Source organism: Somniosus microcephalus, chromosome 11, assembly GCF_052327205.1.
Source record: "Somniosus microcephalus isolate GS21.2 chromosome 11, FLI_Smic_1.0, whole genome shotgun sequence".
NCBI classification, from domain to species: domain Eukaryota; kingdom Metazoa; phylum Chordata; class Chondrichthyes; order Squaliformes; family Somniosidae; genus Somniosus; species Somniosus microcephalus.
This window is the reverse complement of record NC_140997.1, coordinates 165,646,229-165,664,353: the sequence shown is the minus strand read 5'-3', so window position 1 is coordinate 165,664,353 and position 18,125 is coordinate 165,646,229. Positions and strand designations below refer to the sequence as shown.

The 18,125-nt window shown below is 41.6% G+C and overlaps 1 protein-coding gene across 14 annotated transcripts in view; it reads right to left on the bottom strand.

The window, feature by feature from the left end:
- chl1b (cell adhesion molecule L1-like b) overlaps positions 1-18,125 on the bottom strand; it is a 1,240,677-nt gene that overhangs the window by 555,919 nt on the left and 666,633 nt on the right. For all 14 annotated transcript variants that reach the window (XM_086001404.1, XM_086001409.1, XM_086001398.1 and 11 more), the window contains 3 exons: positions 9,133-9,244; positions 8,535-8,719; positions 4,812-4,943 (listed from right to left, as the gene is read on the bottom strand). In XM_086001404.1, coding sequence (XP_085857530.1) covers positions 4,812-4,943; positions 8,535-8,719; positions 9,133-9,244 — 429 coding nt within the window. The remainder of the gene's footprint in view (positions 1-4,811; positions 4,944-8,534; positions 8,720-9,132; positions 9,245-18,125) is intronic.

Genomic DNA, 18,125 nt, shown 5'->3' with positions numbered 1-18,125 from the left:
GCCGGAAGAAGTTCAATGACATCACATGAGTGGTCAAGGTCAGTGAATTCATCTTCAAATGCCATATCTTACAAACTGCACCACTCACCTCATCCACTGCTCAATGCACCACACCCCTTTCGCTCACCTACCAACAATCTCTATCAATCAGGACTCATACCTACTATTCATAGCTTCACCTCACCCTCACATACTTAGCAGTGCTACAAGCCTCACATCCACATCTCACAGCTTGCACACACTGCCAGCTGTTCAATCATGACAGCCACAACACCCAAATAGATTGCACTACTCTCACTGACATACTTCCCTCTCTCTTGCACGACAAGGTGGCGCACAACTGGAATCAGCAGAAGCTCACCGGCGGGGGACAGGCGTGCCTGCATGTCCTTATGGAAGAGACAATGCTTGGCATTATTGGAGCGGCCATTGCTGAGGTCGTGACCAGCGGCGAGGTTGAAACCATAGAAGATGACGGTATCCTCATACCTAATCCTCCTTCTCACATCCCACTTCCCCCTCATCCACAATCTCTTCTGATTTACAAGCTGCAGATAGTGTAAGCATGCACTTCTTGCTTTCCCCCTCCCCTCACCGCAACCCTACTGTTGTGCCTTTCTCCTTTCAGATATCCAAGAACTGCAATGCCAGTGCCACTGCAGTTGCATGTCAGCCAGCCGGTCCAGACTGCTCCCACCCATGCCGAGGTGGTGCAGTCTATAGCCAGGCCCTCTAGGACCAGAGCTGCTCGAGGTCGACCTGCAAAGTCATCTGCAATTTCCCCCATGGAAAGTCAGCAGCCTTCCACCAGCCATACTGCAGCCACTGGGGTAACACTGCATAGGAGCACTAGGAAAGGCAAAGGCACACGGAAGACAGGCACTAAGGGAATGCACAAGGGTGATTCATTTACATTTGCATGCAATATGGTCTGCATTGATTTATAAATTTGGTTTGGAATGCTTATTTTGTGCTGGCTTTTATTTTTGCATAGTGGCCAAGTGGCTGTGATGGTCAGTGACAGATGGAAGGTAAGGTGTGGGACTGTTGGTGAATGACGAATTGGGGTTGCGTTTACTGGTATTGCAGTCGGATGAGTTGTTCACGGACAGCCCAGCCAGAAAGGGGCTGTCTAGGTTGCCTGCCCTCTTCCTGCTCCTCCTCCTGCTCTTCAGCTGCTCGCCGTATAGCTAGTGGCAAGGGCTGTGTCCTCATGATGGCAATGTTGTGCAGAATGCAGAAGACCACCACGAATCTTGACACACACTCTGCTGAGTATTGCAGGGCTCCTCCAGAGCAATCCAGGCAGCGGAAGCTTTGTTTCAGCATGCCAATGGTCTGCTCTATCACATTGCATGTGGTAGCATGGCTTTCGTTGTATGCATGCTGCCCATGTATTCGTGGGTTGCACACCGGAGTCATGAGCCATGTCTCTAGTGGATAGCGGATGTCACCTGGTAGCCACCCTTTTACTTTTTACTTCCCCTCCAATACCACCCCCCTCAAAACTCTTCCCCCTCACCCCACTCCGTCTAATGTCGGAACACACAGTGAAGTCCTGCCCGCTGTAGAAAACATTCAAACTCATAGCTGGAATCCTGCACAATACTCCAGCTGTGTATAATTGTACAGGAACCTTGAAAAAAACTGCAGAAATATTAACCTCCGGTTAGCCTCATCTTCGCTGGCATTTGTTTTTTCTTAAAAAGAAAGATTATGCAATTCTACAGAGCAATCTGTATTGGCCTATCCAGCCTCTTTGCCATATCTGGTGCTTGAGAAAAAGGATCAATCTCAATCATGGTGATGTCCATAAACGATAGGTCGAAGGAACAACAATCTGGAGGCAACTCACTGTCCTATTGCAGGTTACTAAGCAGAGAAAAATACAAGTCAATACAATGTTGATTATATCTACATTTGATACTGTGTGAAATAAATCCAAGAAATCTGAAGGAAAGGAAAGTGTCTTTGTCATTGAGATTGAATAGATTGACTGAGGGGGAGGGGGGAGGGAGTGTTGGCGGGTAGGAGGAGGGGGAGAAACCAGTCATTTCGGCAGAGATTGTGTTGTATTTCTGTAGCTGTTTTAGTATCTTTTGGTTTTTTTTAAGCACACGGACATTTCTTTTCCTCTCACACAATTAGACATCGGATCCAGCCAGGTGTAAGAAAAGCAATAACTTTTCTGCAGCAGTCGATCTTGTCTGGATTCCACACTGGGGAATCAGAGTGCATCAAGCACCTTAAACACTGCTGGGAAATCAGAATGATACAGCCATAAAACAGCTTCAAAAAACTGAAATATGCCCAGTGGTTTGCTTGTACACAGTGGCCATGCTAAGGAAGTACTCAGCAGTAGGGAATTAGCAGGAGCTGGCATGGATGACAAAGATACTCTCAGGGAAAACCACATACATTGCGGAAGACCTTGCTGTGGCCACGCTCTCCATACTCTGCTGCTCAGATGCATCTGTAGGACTGTTCCATATATATTCCAAAACTGTACAAGTTGCTTGATACTGAGTTGCCAAACTCCCTTTGTGAGCAGGCACTGTGAACTCTGATTCCCTGGGCAGGAGATCAGAGATGGCACCTTTGGCCTGCTGGAGTACATTCGCAACAGAAAGGCATAAAAGGGTAGTTACCAAGCACTGACATCAGAGATATGAAGGCAGATTGCAGACATTACGGCCGAGATTTTCCGGAGGGTCAGCAGGCGCAATCAGTGGCGGGTCGGGTGGGAAAGTGTTTTTTTTATCCCAGCGGGTCGGGACCCTGCTGTGAACCCGCCACCATGCGCCTTTCCCCGATGTCGGGACTGTCAGCGCTGAGCAGATCCAACACACAGCGGCGGGTTCACAGCGGGGGACCCAATTTGGATAATTAGTGGCTTGTTTAGAGCCACTTAAGAATGAATTCCAGCTCACCTTCTGCATTTGACAGCTCGCCCATGGGATCCACACTAGTCGTGGACCACATCTGTCAAGCTGAGGCGTGAGTTCAGTGGCCATTGAATCAGCTGTTGAGTTGACAGCTTCAAATGAACAGTAAAAGCTCTCACCTTGCAGAGAGATCTTCCTTCACCCACAAGCGCTTCCTCACTGGATTTCCACAACAGATTCACCATGCTGCAAGTCTTTACACAGGTCTCCATCCAGTCTGACCTCATTACCTCTCTCACTATTGACAGATCACTTCTATCATCTACACTTCACCTGCTATCTATTCCATCAGCATGGATGCCCTTTATACTCTCTCACCTTGGTCCTCAGAATTACACCACGATCAGCCCCAACACCAGCAGCACCAGGCACACCAGCAGCACCAACAACAACAACAAGCTTCTCCACAATCACCTGATGTTGCACAGGACAGAGGGCATCAGCGTCCGACCACATTGTTGCCCGGGAGGCATGGCTTGGCCTCACCATGGCCAGATTTACTTCACTTGACGCTGTACACCCTGGCTGCTACATGATGCGTCAGGTTGGCACCACCCCATGTCAACACCATAAAGCTTCCCTACAATGCCCAAGCCATTCCTTTCACACTCATCACCATTGCGGGGGGAGTACCGTTATGTCTCACCATTCATTGCAATTCACTAAGCCACTTCCGAAGGTGCACACAAATCTGTCTAAGAACGCAAAGTGCTGAAAATAAAAGTTTCAATGTTTGACACCACATTAACAGAAACTTTACATGAACATTGCCTAAAACACCCAAGTGCCTACCCTTGTGTGTTGCTAGTTGGTATGATTGCACTAGGATGAGGGTGAGTATGAGGAGTGGCTAGTGAGATGGAGATGTGATAATCTAGATAGAGAGGGCTAGGTGGAGGTGCAAGGTAAGTTGGTGTGAGTAAGGATGTGCAAGAGTAGGGTAGGGAAGGCAGAGTGATGGGGATGTGATGAGAGGCACAACAGGATGAGTTTGAGTGTGGCTTTGTACTAATGTTCTGTGATCTACTGAGATTGAAACGTTTGCGGCACTGCACCCTCCTGACAACATCCCTGCTTGTGACCTCCTGTGCAATGTGCAACCAGTCTGTGTTGATCTTCTGGGGAGGTCTGTTCCACCCATGGGAAGGGAAGAGGACCTCCCTGTGTGCTGTGACTCTCTCCATAAGCATATGGAGGAAATCCTGGGAGAGCCTGGATGCAGCCCTATGCCTTTGTGTAGTGCTTGTCAGTGTTTGCAACACCTCAATGCTGTAGAACACTGACAGCATAAATGTGAAAATAAATTTGGCCACGGTCCCTTTAAGGAAACCGGCTGATGTCGCATCATCAAATGATGTCACCAGGCCCGCTTCCTCTAATTGGCCAGGAAACATGCTTGGCGGGCTTAACAAGCCCAATCAATGGAAATTCATTCTACACAGCGGGATGGAGCCAGCAGTGGGGTCGCGACCCGCCACCGACGTCGTCGCCACGGACCCACCGAGGTTAGTAAAATCGCCGCCTTCACATTAGGGGGATGATGGCCAGTACCAAGTGCTGGGATTCCACAATACGAGGGCAAGCTTGAAGCAATGGGCATTAGTGACATGAAGGCAGATACCAAGTAATTGGCATCAGAAGTATGTGAGAATATTCCACATTTATGGTGAAAAATTGGGTGCATTTCTTTATAGATATGCACTCCAACACCCCCCCCCCCTCCCCCACACACACAATTTTCCAATAATCATTATGCACAGACACTGGAAAATCTCCCCTTTGATCTCTTTATGACCATTATGTTGAATTACGTTTTAACTTTTTCTTATTAATCTAATTTTTCTTTTGTCTACAAAACGTTCTTACCGTTCATAAGTTTCCCGTTCACTTTCCAATGAACTTCAGGTTGTGGCTGACCACCTACTTCACATTCTAATTCAGCACTTTCCTCAGAAAAATATACTTTACTTCTGGGTTTTTTGATCCAGTACGGGGCAGCTGATAAAAACAAAGTTGGAAATAAAAAGAATTGCTGAAGAATTACAATTGTTATTTCCATTTTAAATTTATAACATTGTAATCTGCATCACAAGCACACATAGGAAAAGCTAGTGTACAACGAAAAGAACTCAGGATTTCCAACAACATAAGATTCTAAATTACACATTGTTGAAATAAATGTCTTCTTTATTGGTTATATGTCTTCTTTGATGGTTAGCCATCCTGTTCAACACTTGCCAGAAGCTCTACACCCGAGCCACTGATTTCATTTCCCCATGCTTTTTCTCACTCAGACTGAATCTGGCATGTTCAGTCTTGGTGTCTCCTGTTGAGCCAAAGACAGGTAGGCAGGGGAGGGTTAATTGGGACCTCAGCAACAGTTATTGTTGTTTTGGCACTGACAGATCTTGTGTCAAATGTAAGAAGTCACACAACACCAGGTTATAGTCCAACAGCTTTATTTGAAATCACAAGCTTTCGGAGCGCTGCTCCTAGCATTCATCATTGCTTCTGATTTAAAAGCTCTGCAGGTCTTAATATCATCCACATCAAAGAATCTGAATCACAGCATTTTGACACGGAAGAGCTTGACACTGACCAAACAGGGTATCTGCACTGTAACCATATGGGGTAATGCTGATGTAATCAAAATCAATAGAATTGGCAGCGATTTCTTTGGTGCTAGATTTTGGTACCAGGCATAAATTAATTTCCTTGCGGCTTAATCCTAAATCTGACACCACTAAAACTCCAGAAGGGAATTAGCATCAATCTGAAAGAGTCTTCTTGGGCCTAATGAAATGTAAAATTGTACCATTTTGAAAAGACGTCAGTCCCTTAAATAAAGAGGAAATGAGACTCACTCTTGGCCACTGGAGCCTATTCATCAAAATCTCCTATGCAGCTTAGGAAGTTGGGGCCTCTTGTAAATGCATCAAAAGGCTGAACATACTCGCAATATCAATTTCAACATCATTATAACCCTGGAGCAGTATAGGATTGCAAGATCAATGCCAGGGATGACCTGCTTCATCCTCTCTAAACCACCAATTCTGGCTAAAAGCTTCAAAAATCTGTAAAGGGAAGCTGGACTTCCAACTAACTCAAGCACATGATGTAAGCATCCTGGAGATGGAGATTCTGACATGAATGCTAACTGAAGAATTTGAACAGTATTGAATATCAGAAAACAGGGTTCTAGAAAAGTGAAAGCTATTTAAAAACAAAAGCTTTTTTAAAATAAATGAAACAAAATATTTTCTTTTGTCTTTTTTGGAGTCAAGCTATTTCAAATGAGAAACTGACAAAGATTTTTTTTTATAGAGCTTGACTCCAAAAGTTGGCAAGATTATTTTTAAACTTTAAGCAATTTATAGTAATAATAATTTTCTATAAGTTGTTCAAAAATCATTCTTGGGATTTGAGCATTGCTGACAAGGCCAGCCCTATTGCGTGTCCCTAGTTACCCTTAAGAAGGTGGCAGTGGGCCTTCTCTTGAACCACTGCAGTCTATGTAGTGAAGGTGCTCCCACAATGCTGCTTTTTCGTCGAGTAAACTATCATCAATTAACATCCAGTTATTATTTGACAGGTTTAGATTTTTTTCAGCCTACAAGTAGCTTTGCTACAGGAAGGAAAGTGGATCTATTTTTTATTAGCTAAATCTACATTTATTTAACTATTGCAGTATCTTGAAATAACTTTATTAAACTATTGTAAAAGGTTGCCACTAGATGGAGCACTTTAGCTTAAAATAAGGGAAGACAAGGGATTTGAAAATTGTAGTCATACACTTACCAAAATTATTATAACTAGTAAAACAGCTAATTCCTTCTTGCAGTACATGCCAACATTTCATGTCCTAGCCTTAGCTATGTCCCTCTAACCAACAGCTCATATGGCAAAATCCGTCAATGTGCTCAGCTGTCATCTCACAGCTTATCTCATGTTGCTCCGTGCTCAAATTACAACATTCTTTTTATTTAAATATGCGGCACTTGAAATCAATTGTCAATTTTTGAAAATCTCTCTTCAGGACACGTTCTATATCAAGGGTGGGGTAGAGGCAGAATAGCAAATTGCGAGGACCAGGTATTCATTTAAAAATAGGTTTTCTTATTTCTTCGGTCTGTTTTTCCTACACAATGCCTTCAGCAATTTTCTTGCACATTCTCAAAGTATCATATCTGGTTCATGGGATGTATTGTTTCACTGATATCTACCTCTCCCCACCATAGAGGCCAATCAGCAGCATTCCTGGGTGACAGTCAATACTTTGGGGGGTCTGGTCAGCATTTTCTGGCAAAAATCAGCATTGACCAGGTCAGTTCCCCTCTTATCTCACGCCTACCAGAGTCTACCTGCTAATGGAAGGAGCAGGCTACTCTTCCCTCAATTCTTTAAATGATTGAGAACTCTTGTGAGCTAACTGGCTCACTCACTGCTGCACACCACTTCCCTTTCAATGGCTAGAGCTACACTTGCATATAAATATTTATCGGTAACTGCTCAAGCTGTGGTCTAGATCAGGTGTGTCCAACCTCTTGGAGCAGGTGAGTGGTTGCTTGTGAAAACTGCATTTTTAATTCCCCATGTAACTCACAAGCATTTAAACAAAGCATTAAAATAACATAGCCTGAACCTGTATGGTTATTTCATCTCAACAGAATATACAAGGCATTGTCTTCTCCTTTTCTTCCAAACCTTAAAAGCACTTCATACCCATGAGTCTTAAGTCAGCTGAAACTACTGCAGAAGAGGCCTTTCACTAGTGCCAAGTACCATAGGTAAGAACTGCTACCAAAATCACCTGGCCACCTTCCGAGCAATAAAATACCTGTACTCATAGCAACTGTGTAATCTACCTTAAAATTATGGACTGACTGATCATTTTTAACCTGCATTCACATAACACTTCAGTAAATAATTAAATGCTAAATCTTGATAAACAACATGTCATCGACCTGAAACGTGAACTCTGCTTCTCTCTCCACGATGCTGCCTGACCTGCTGAGTGTTTCCGGCATTTTCTGTTGTTATTTTTATTATTGTCTATTTCCCTTCTGAATTCTAAATACCATGAATACACTTGGCTCACTAGACAAATTTGTCCTCATTAGGACTGAATACAATACAAAATTGAGCTATCCTCATTTTGGGTTTAGTTGGCACATGCTCAGACCACTCGCACTAGGTCCAAACACATCAGATTTAACTTAGTTGACAGTATAACCTGGGGAAATTAAACTGACTGATTCTGTGGTACTTAGTCAAATGAAGAGAATATTCCTGAAAGCCTTTCTTTGTTTTTCAAAGATTTGCCTAAGTTTTTACACAAGAATCAATGTAAACTCAGTATACTGATTGTTATTGCATTAGATGTTGTACAAATTAATTGAAGACAAACTTAAATAATGCAAATTTCTTTTTTTTTAAATCATGTCCTGTGGGTTATGGTTAAGATCTTATTAAATTCAATTATTGTACTTTTTATCTAAGATATTCTCTGCAAAAAGAATTTCTGTATTGAAAGGTCAACAAACTGAAGGTGGTAAAATATAAATGATATAGGCAAACTTAGTCCATTACCTTCCACTGTAACAGAGAAGGCATGTTTCACTGCACCAAATATATTTTCAGCCTTGCACTGATATTTTCCATCATCAAGTTCTGTCACGTTAATTATTTTCAAAGTTTTGTTGAAGTTCTCTTCTGTTGTTTTATGTTTAGGCATATCACCATCTATCTTAGCCCAAGAGATTTGTGGTGTGGGGCTGTGAAGGAAACAACAGATAGTTGGGAAATAATCTGATCACGCCAACCAGAATTCCATGGTCCGAAGCAGTTAGAATATGTATGGTAAAATTAACAATTCATACTAATTGCATAGATTATGCTAATCACAGATTTATACTTGAATATATTGGAATTATCTAACACAGTAGCTATTTTACATGCAAATAATAAGCACAGTGAAGACATTTTAGCAACAACAGCATTATGTAAATAGGCCAAAAATCATAAGGTATGCTGAAACAAGTTGTGGTATTGATGAAAAATGTGAACATCTGTGCACTGTCTCCACTGAAGTAAGACAGTATTTTTTGGAGACTAAAATATCACCATTTGTTCCATACTGTCAAATTGGGTCATTAATTGCTTCAAGTGTTATTTTCTTTTTACTCACAGGCCTTCGGCAATGCATTCCAGTTGAAGAGTTCCTCCTCGCAGTGCAATAATCTTTGAGCTGCTGCCAGAAGGTGTCAGAAAACTTGGCTTTCGATCTCGTATTGAATTTGCTACAAGAAAAGTAAATTCAATTTGAATGTGACCTCAGGTGAATAGATAAATGATGATTTTTATTGGCAGTATACTTAAACTTTGATAACAGGCTCAACAAATGAAACAAAAGTCAAAGGAAGTAAAATAAAGATGCAAGCTGTTTATGTTAATTTGGTTAGTGCTCGACTAAGAATTTCAGAAGAGCAGAAATGAAAATAAACGAGTACAATCAGAGCCTGTTAAAGTCAAAAATGAGTTTGCTCTTAACCAAATTTCCAAGATATTGCATGCACCCCTCCAAGGAGAATACATAATTCCTGAGGTGCGGTGCCCAAAATTGAACACAGCACTCCAGATGGGGTCTGACCAAAGCTCTATACAATTGAAGCATAACTTCCTCCTGTTTGTAATCCAGACCACTTGAGATAAAGGCCAACATTCCATGAACCTTGTGGATTGTTTTTTGCACCTATCTACAAGCTTTAAATGATTTGTGTACCTGGACTCCCAAATCTCTTTGCTCCTCTACAATTTGTAGTTTCTCACCATTTAGAAAATACTCTGATTTTTCTTTCTTAGGTCCAAAGTGGATATCCTCACATTTGCCCACATTAAACTCCATCTGCCATAGTTTTGCCCACTCACTTAATCTGTCTATGACCCTTTGCAACTTCCTGCTCCCATCTGCACTATTTATTTTTCCCTGCTAATTTAATGTAATCTGCAAACTTGGATGTACAACTCTCTATTCCTTCATCCACGTCATTAATATGGTGGAATATTGAGGCCTGAGAACAGATCCCTGGGGAACACCACTCATCACATCCTGCCAATCTGATTGCATCCCTTTATCCCCACTCTCTGTCTCCTACCTCCCAACCAATTTCCAATCCAAGTCAAAAGACTACTTCTAATTCTGTGTACTCTCATTTTGCCAATAATCTTTTGTGTGGAACCTTATCGAATACCTTCTGGAAGATAACATCCATAGATACTCCTTTGTCTACCTTCTAATTGACCACCTCAAAAAATTCAACAAGATGAGTCAGATGGCACCTTCAACAATGCAGCCTCAGTACTGCACTGAAGTTTAAACCTAGACTATGACCTCCCATTATGATAAGAAGCTTTAACCCTGAATTTATCCTAGAAGCAATAATGGTACTCAATGAACCAAGCTCACACAACTAAATTTGACTTGTGATGGTTTCATTCAGGCATGTTACTACAACAAACAACTTTACAAAATAACAACAGAAAACACTGGAAAAACTCAGCAGGCCAGGCAACATCCGTGGAGAGAGAAACAGAGTCAACGTTTCGGGTCGAAAGCCTTCTACAGAACTGAGAAAAAAGGCAGGAAATGAAAAGATTAAAAGGCAGTTTGGGGGCTGGGAAATGGGGGAGGGGATGAAAGAAGAGACATTAAGAGATATTCAAGGTGAGACGAGATAGTAATAGGACAGGTAAAGAAACAAACAATGGCTCTAGATGAAGTGTGAAATGCACTGGCAGAGTGAAAGACAGCTGCCATGTGGGAGAGAGAAAAAAGAAAAGGCACAAACCAAAAGTGTGGATAAAAAATATATAAAAATATAATAGGGGCCGAGGTTATGATCTGAAATTGTTGAACTCGATAATGAGTTTTAAAACATGTTCATAAGAATAAAAAAAACTTTTGGGAACAGGAAAAGGTTACTGGTCTCAACAAGCCCATCATCTTTTGAATGATCTCAATCCAACTGACCCACCCTTCTCAATATATCTTTCTTTCCAGAAATACCGTGATTTGTCTCATGAATTCATTTGCATTGTTTTCAAATCTTCTACTCCACTTTATCTCAGTTTTAAACAAGTGATGATTTTAAAGTATGAACCTTTTAACACAAGTATTTTGCTAAACATACATATTGGCCCAGATTTTACTGTAATAATAATGGCAAGGCTATCAGCGCTCACTATTCTTACAGGGTAAATCTGACAGCAACTTCTGACTGCCATGCATGTACAGTAAATGCAGAAATCCGGAAATTGCTGTCAGTGATACCCGTTCCTCCACAGACTGTTGCAGTCTTCGACGATGGAATCTGTACAGAAATCAATGTAATGGCATGAACTTAGGCTAACTGCCCACTTGTCCTGCATTAAAAATGGCTTGTAAAACCTAGGGCTCGTGCATTTTTAAACCACATAATAAGTGATAATTCCTGCTGAAAATCCTCCCTGGGTAGTCTGGTTCCCTCAGAAGAAAATTAATGTTGCAGATTTTAAAAAAATAATTAAAATAATGCATTTTTAGATTTTCTGTTTTTCTCTTTTATCTCTCTCCCTTAATCTCAGGTCTATGTCCAAATCTTTATTTTGCTTCCTGTACAATGATTTAATTGTAATTTATATTTCCTGTTTTTTACTTCCTGGTTTGCAGTCTGTGTGGCTCAGTGAGGATACTACAATTTGATTTGTTGATGAGTCTCACTGCTGTTTGTCCTGCTCACAGATCCCCTGTGGAGGGCGTCGCACTAGATCAGACGCCGGATTAGTAGAAATCTCTGCTGACAAGCCTACAAAATGTCTCTAGGCAATTTTACACGAGATTAACGGTGAAAGCTGTTCCTTCGCCCCTGACTGCAAAATCTGGGCCATTAGTTTTCACTATGATGCTTTTGTTTTTTATCCCCAAATTTAACACCTCTAAAAATTAAGCAAGAGAATGTGACATCAAAGCAAATCCTCATAATTGTAAGTTAAATGTAACTTGTATTATGGATATTTAGACCTTACATCAAAAAACAACTTTTTATGTCACCAGGTATGTGATTACAGATGTAGTTATGAGCAAACATGCCTGACATATCCATGTGCAAAGTGTAGTGTATGTACCTTGAAGAAGGAACTATATTCTGCAGCCCCTGTATACTGCAGTACCAGTAGTGACCACCCCTGTATATAAGCCTGTGTAGTAACTTTGTATAGTAGTTCCAGTTTTGTCTCCATTCAGTAAACACCTGTTATAACCAACTTCTGCAGTCCGTGTCTCAATTACACACGGACATTACACAAAGACATGGTTAATACGTAAAAAACAATTGTAAGCTGAGCAAACAGTACAGAATATATTTGTAGCCAGGGTTGGTAGTGTAAGAGCAGATGCAGACAGAGCTTCTCGGAAAATCAGCCTAGCTTCTTAAATGAAACATCAACTCATATAATTACATAGAATTTACAGCACAGAAACACGCCATTCGGCCCAACTGGTCTGTGCCAGTGTTTATGCTCCACACGAGCCTCCTCCCATCCTACTTCATCTCACCCTATCACCAAATCCTTCTATTCCTTTCTCCCTTGTGTACTTATCTAGCTTCCCCTTAAAGGCATCTATGCTGTTCTATTTTTTTTAGTTATTCTTTAATAGAAGTCAACATCTGGAGGTTGGGATATTTCATTCCTGCTGAGCACTGGTACAGCATAACTGCACAGCATGCCTCTTCAGTGCACACCTTCGCAGAGTTGAGAACCAACGGTGGGCAAAGGAGAACACTGCATCTGCTTCTGCTTAAAACAAAATGTCCTTTCCACAATGATCACAGAACTTACATCATAAGAGGCCGCCACTTGGCCCATCGCGTTTATGCTAGCTCTTCAATTGGAGTTACCTACTCTAATCTCATTTCCATGCCCTTTTTCAAATAATTATCCAACTCCTTTTTAAATGATATTACATTCTCTGCCTCAGTAGCCACTTGTGATAAAGTACTCCGTGTTCTAGTAACCCTGTGTGCGGAGGGAAAAAATTGCAAAAGCTAATGGAAATGGGAAGCTAGGGTGTCGTATGTCAATTGCAGTAACTTGGAATATTTAATGTCTTGGTGTATATTTTAAATGAACCAAACATTATAAGGACATTTTATCCTAGGTTTCAACTATAGCAGCTGAGTTTTTTTTTTAAATTGGGAACAGGAAAAAAAGGTGCATTTGGGATCTCAGGCAAAGAGAACAGCTGATGATCTAAGTAACCAGACAGCTCCAGCAATGCAATGTTAGGCACCAAACCAAAGTTTTGAAAGTTCAAATGTCACCTTGGACTGAGCTGCTGTTCCTGGCCAACTTTCACCACTTCTTTGCCTGGCTGCAAGACAGAGCCTGAAAATTGTCAGCACCAGGCCAATTCCACAAAAATATAACTCCCATCAGCTAATTCAAAAGGTAGCCAAGGAGAAATCCAGATTGTTCTGCCTTCTCAACGTAAAATTAAGAGCCAAAAAACAACAGTGGGTGGGAACAAAAAAGGACAACAATCCTAACCAACTAATTTTCACTATTGATCATACAAACCATGAAAAATACATTACATCACAGAAACATGTACATCCACAGACTGCACAGGGTTCACAGGTATGTCCCATGCTGCTGTACAATTTATTTAACATTAATCCAGAGTATTAAAACAACTAAAACACAGATCCTTAGAAAAAAATTAATATTTCAATCATGAATAACAATAGTAATGAGGTTAAATTATGTTAGCAGAAAACTAAGCAAGCTGCGAGTTGTAGATGTGATACTGTTTAAAAAATACTCCACACTGAGATTGGAAAGTAATCAATACAGTTTTTCAGAGACAAAGGAAAACTGCAAAAGCTTGACATCTGAAATAAAAATGGGGATAAAACAGATTCATATTTCAGGCAGGTGAAGGATCCCATCTGAAACTTTAACCCATCTTTTTTCTTTCAGAAACTGAGCAAACTACTATTTATTTCCTGCAATTCTGCTTCCAGTATGTAAGCAGGTAGAAACGTATTCAACAGTTTATATTTGATCCTCATACATCCTTACAAATCTAGATCCTATTTCAGAAGCATATTTGTTAAGAACTCAATCACAAATATTTGATTGTGCAAACCATTACTCATAGGCTTTATTGAAAATCTATTTTTCATGGTGACCTATTCCAGTGTTGGAGCACACGAGTGTTCTTGCTTCCTGATACTGTTACTACAATGCTTGCAAGTTGTATGATAGCCTGAAGCTCTGTTATGTCAAGTATTTTGTTGCAAGAAATTGGATAAATCAAGGTACTTTAGAGTCAAATAATGAAAGGTGTGTTATATGTGCTATTTTTTTAATTTGTGTTAATATGGGTGCTTGATTAAAATAAATAGAAACTACAACTAACTAAAAACAATTAACCTCGATGTGCACTGTTCACATTGCAAGTGGGACACAACAGCTTAATACAAAGTCTGTATTTCACCATTAACATTTAACATTCACAGGCAGTGCTATAGCGTCACAATGATCTTGGGCAATTTCTTTGAAACTCCACTGCAATCTCTACCTGCTGTGTGGAATGGCTTTTTTTTTAAAGAAGTATTTGCGTTATTTCTCATTTTTGCACTAGACAGATAATTGTTATTGAGAACATCAAATTACTGGAAGCTAGAGTATTCCTGCAAATTGACTTTGCCTTTCATTTGAATATTTTAGAGGCTGCCATCATTTAGAGAGGTGGCGAATGTGAACAGCAGGTCTGCTGAGCATCATTACGCTTGCATACATGTTGGCATGAATGTTCAACTGAATAGTTGCCAAATTATGTTAATTTAATGATGTTTTACAAATTATTTCTGAATATCCAGAATAATTGCAACTTTTTAAGACAGAAACATCATTATGTTATTAAAATTGCCACAGAGACAGTGAATCAGGTGAACATTTGTCTCTTTTTCACAACACTATGTTGACGTGAAGAACAAATTGTGGTAATTTACATATCTATGTTATGCCACGTCTTGGAAACCTGGGCAAAACTGCTATTGCTCTCTCAAAGCACTCAGGGTTGCATAATAAACAAGTGATTATTATGGGCTGAATTTTGCTGGCACTCAGAGGGCAGGTTTGGAGGCTGGTCCACTGTCAAAATCAGAAAGATTGACAGCGGGCCGGTATCCCACTCTATACCCGCTTCCTTGTCAGTTTTCCAAGTGCGGTTTCTATCTGCACTTTGTAGATACGGCACTCAAAGCGGCGGCTCATTTAATTGTGCTTGTTAGGAGGGTGTTTAAAGTAATTAAATCCCCATTTTTCCCAGCTCCAAAGCATTTTGCCATGTTTTCTACGAGGTTCCCGTCGCTCGGGGATCATGTCAGGTAAGTATGTCAGGTTCTGAATAACTCTCCATTTCTTTCAATAGGTGACAGCTGCAAAATTGGTTTAAAACCTGCCATTTTACAGCTGGTCACTTTCCAATCTGAGAAACTTCAGCCTTCGGTATTTAGAACCCACTTTTCAGTTTTACGCACTTTTGAAGTGTTTGGAGTAATCTCTCTATCCACTATCACCTCCTTGGAACAACCTATCTCAACATTGACAGATTACTTCTGTCATCTCAACCTCACCGGCCATCTATTCCATCAGCATCGGTGCCCTTGAAAAATCTCACCCTGGTCCTCAAAATCCCCAAACGATCATCCCCAACACCAGCATCACCAGGCAGACCAGCAGCACCAACATCCACGCCAACCTTCTCCGCAATAAACTGATGCTGCACTGGACACAGGGCATCATCATCCATGCACATTGCTGCCCAGGACGCCAGCGGTGGCCTCACCATGTCCAGATTTCCTTCACTTAACACTGAACACCCAAGCTGCCACATGATGGCACCGCCCCACACTAGCACCATAAAGCATTCCTACAATGTCCAAGCCAATCCTTTCACACTCATCACCATTGGGGGGCGGGGTGGGGTGGGGGGGGGAACATTATGGCCCAGAAATTCTGGTCGGGGGCTTCCCGCGGGTGTAAGCCTCCGACCTGCACTTACCTTGCGCGCCGGCAGTTGAGCTGTAGGGCCCCGTAGAATTCCGCTCCGGGGCCTGGCCCAGCTGCCGGCGCGCAGTGCTTGCGTGTCCCAGGGGTGTAGTTAGTGCGATGCATCCCCTGGGATCACGTGAGCCATGGGCAGCCAATCGGAGGAGGGAAAAGCCCATTCATAAGATTGACAGGTAGACCTGTCAAAACTTATAAATGCTACGGGCCCAAAATAGCAGTAAACCTTAAATAATTTTTTTTTTTTTAAATCACACATTTTAAATAAACTATAAATTACATAAAATAACTATTTTAAACATTAATTTAAATTTTTGAAAAAAATAATTTTATATTATAACAGGGCTAAAAATAAACTTACCTTGCTTTAAAGTATTTAAAAATAATAAACCTGTGGAAAAAATGTTTTAATTTTAATTAATTGACCACTTACCTTGCAAAAAGCAGGCCTTACACCTGCTTTTTAAATGTGTAAATCCTGCAGGCTTACCCACCCGGGAAAACCTGTAAAAAAAAAACCTAAGTTCAAAGCGCACGCGCAGCCTCCCCTGCGCGCACATTCGACCTCTGAACCTCTTCATTCAGAGGATCGGAAGTGCCGGTTTCCCGCGCATGCGCAGTGCATGCAGGAAACCGGCAATTCCATTTGGCCTACGGGTGAGTACCCCGTGCGTACTCACCCAGGGAGAGCCGAATTTCTGGGCCATATATGTCTCACCACTCACTGGAACTCACTAAAACACTTCCAAAGGTGAGCACAGATCTGTCCAACAATGTAAAATGTTGAAAATATAGATTTCAATATTTGACAACACATTAACAGAAAGATTACACGACCATTGGCTAAAACACCCAAGTGCCTACCCTTGTGTGTTGTTAGTTGTTATGATTGGACTAGGATGAGGGTGAGCGTGAGGGGTGGCTAGTGAGATGGGGAAGTGATAATGCAGATAGAGAGGGATGGGTGGAGGTGCAAGGTAAGTTGGTGTGAGTAAGGATGTGTAGGAGTAGGGTAAGGAAGGCAGAGTGATGGGGATGTGATGAGTGGCACAGGAGGATGAGGTTGAGTGTGGCTTTGCAGTAACATTTCGTGATCTACTGAGATCATTGAAAGGTTTGTGCCACTGCAGCCAGGGACTCCTGACAACATCCCTGCTTGTGTCCTCCTGTGCAATGTGCAACCAGGCTGCGTTGGTCTCCTAGGGAGGTTTCTTCCGTCCATTGGAAGGAAAGAAGACTTCCCTGTGTGCTGTAACTCCCTCCATAAGCATATGGAGGGAGTCATGGGAGAGCCTGGGTGCAGGCATGCACCTTTGTGCAGTGTTTGTCAGTGTTTGCAGCACCTCAGTGCTGTAGAATACTGACAGCACAAATGTCAAAATGAATTTGGACATGGTCCCTTTAAGGAAACCGGCTGAAGACACGTCATCAAATGACATCATCAGGCCCACTTCCTTTTAATTGGCCGGGAACCTCGCAGGGTGGGCTTAACAAGCCAAATCAGGGGAAAATCACTCGGTGGCGACGGGATGAAGACGGGTGCGGAGTTTGCTGCCGCTGTCTGCTCTGGCCATACCAAATGCGACACGGCTTGCGAAATCACGGCCTATATGTACGATTCAAAGAGTGTAAGAAAGAGCGTGTAAATGTAACTGGGAGCTCTTTCCTCCTGTTCCATGCATAAGACCTTGTAACTGGCAAATGCAATCATGATTCCTAGGCCAAGGACTATACACACATATAAGAAAGCATCCCGCATACACACTTAAAGTTATTAACTCCTCTTTTCTAATTCTATTTAAAGCATTCCCGAGGCCATGCAGAATCTTGAACACAAAATGCATTACCACCTGAGAAAAAACGTTAAACTCCAGGAATCAGGTGTATAACTTAGTATTCCAACACGGGTAGCAGAAAGACACAGACAGATGGTATTTGTGTTGAATTCTTAAGGTAGGATTTTGTACTCCGAACACTTAAGAGCTTTACTTGTTAGCAGTCTAAAGGTAAATATTTTTTGTAATATATTTCATATATCAAAACATAAAACAACCACCAGACTCAGTG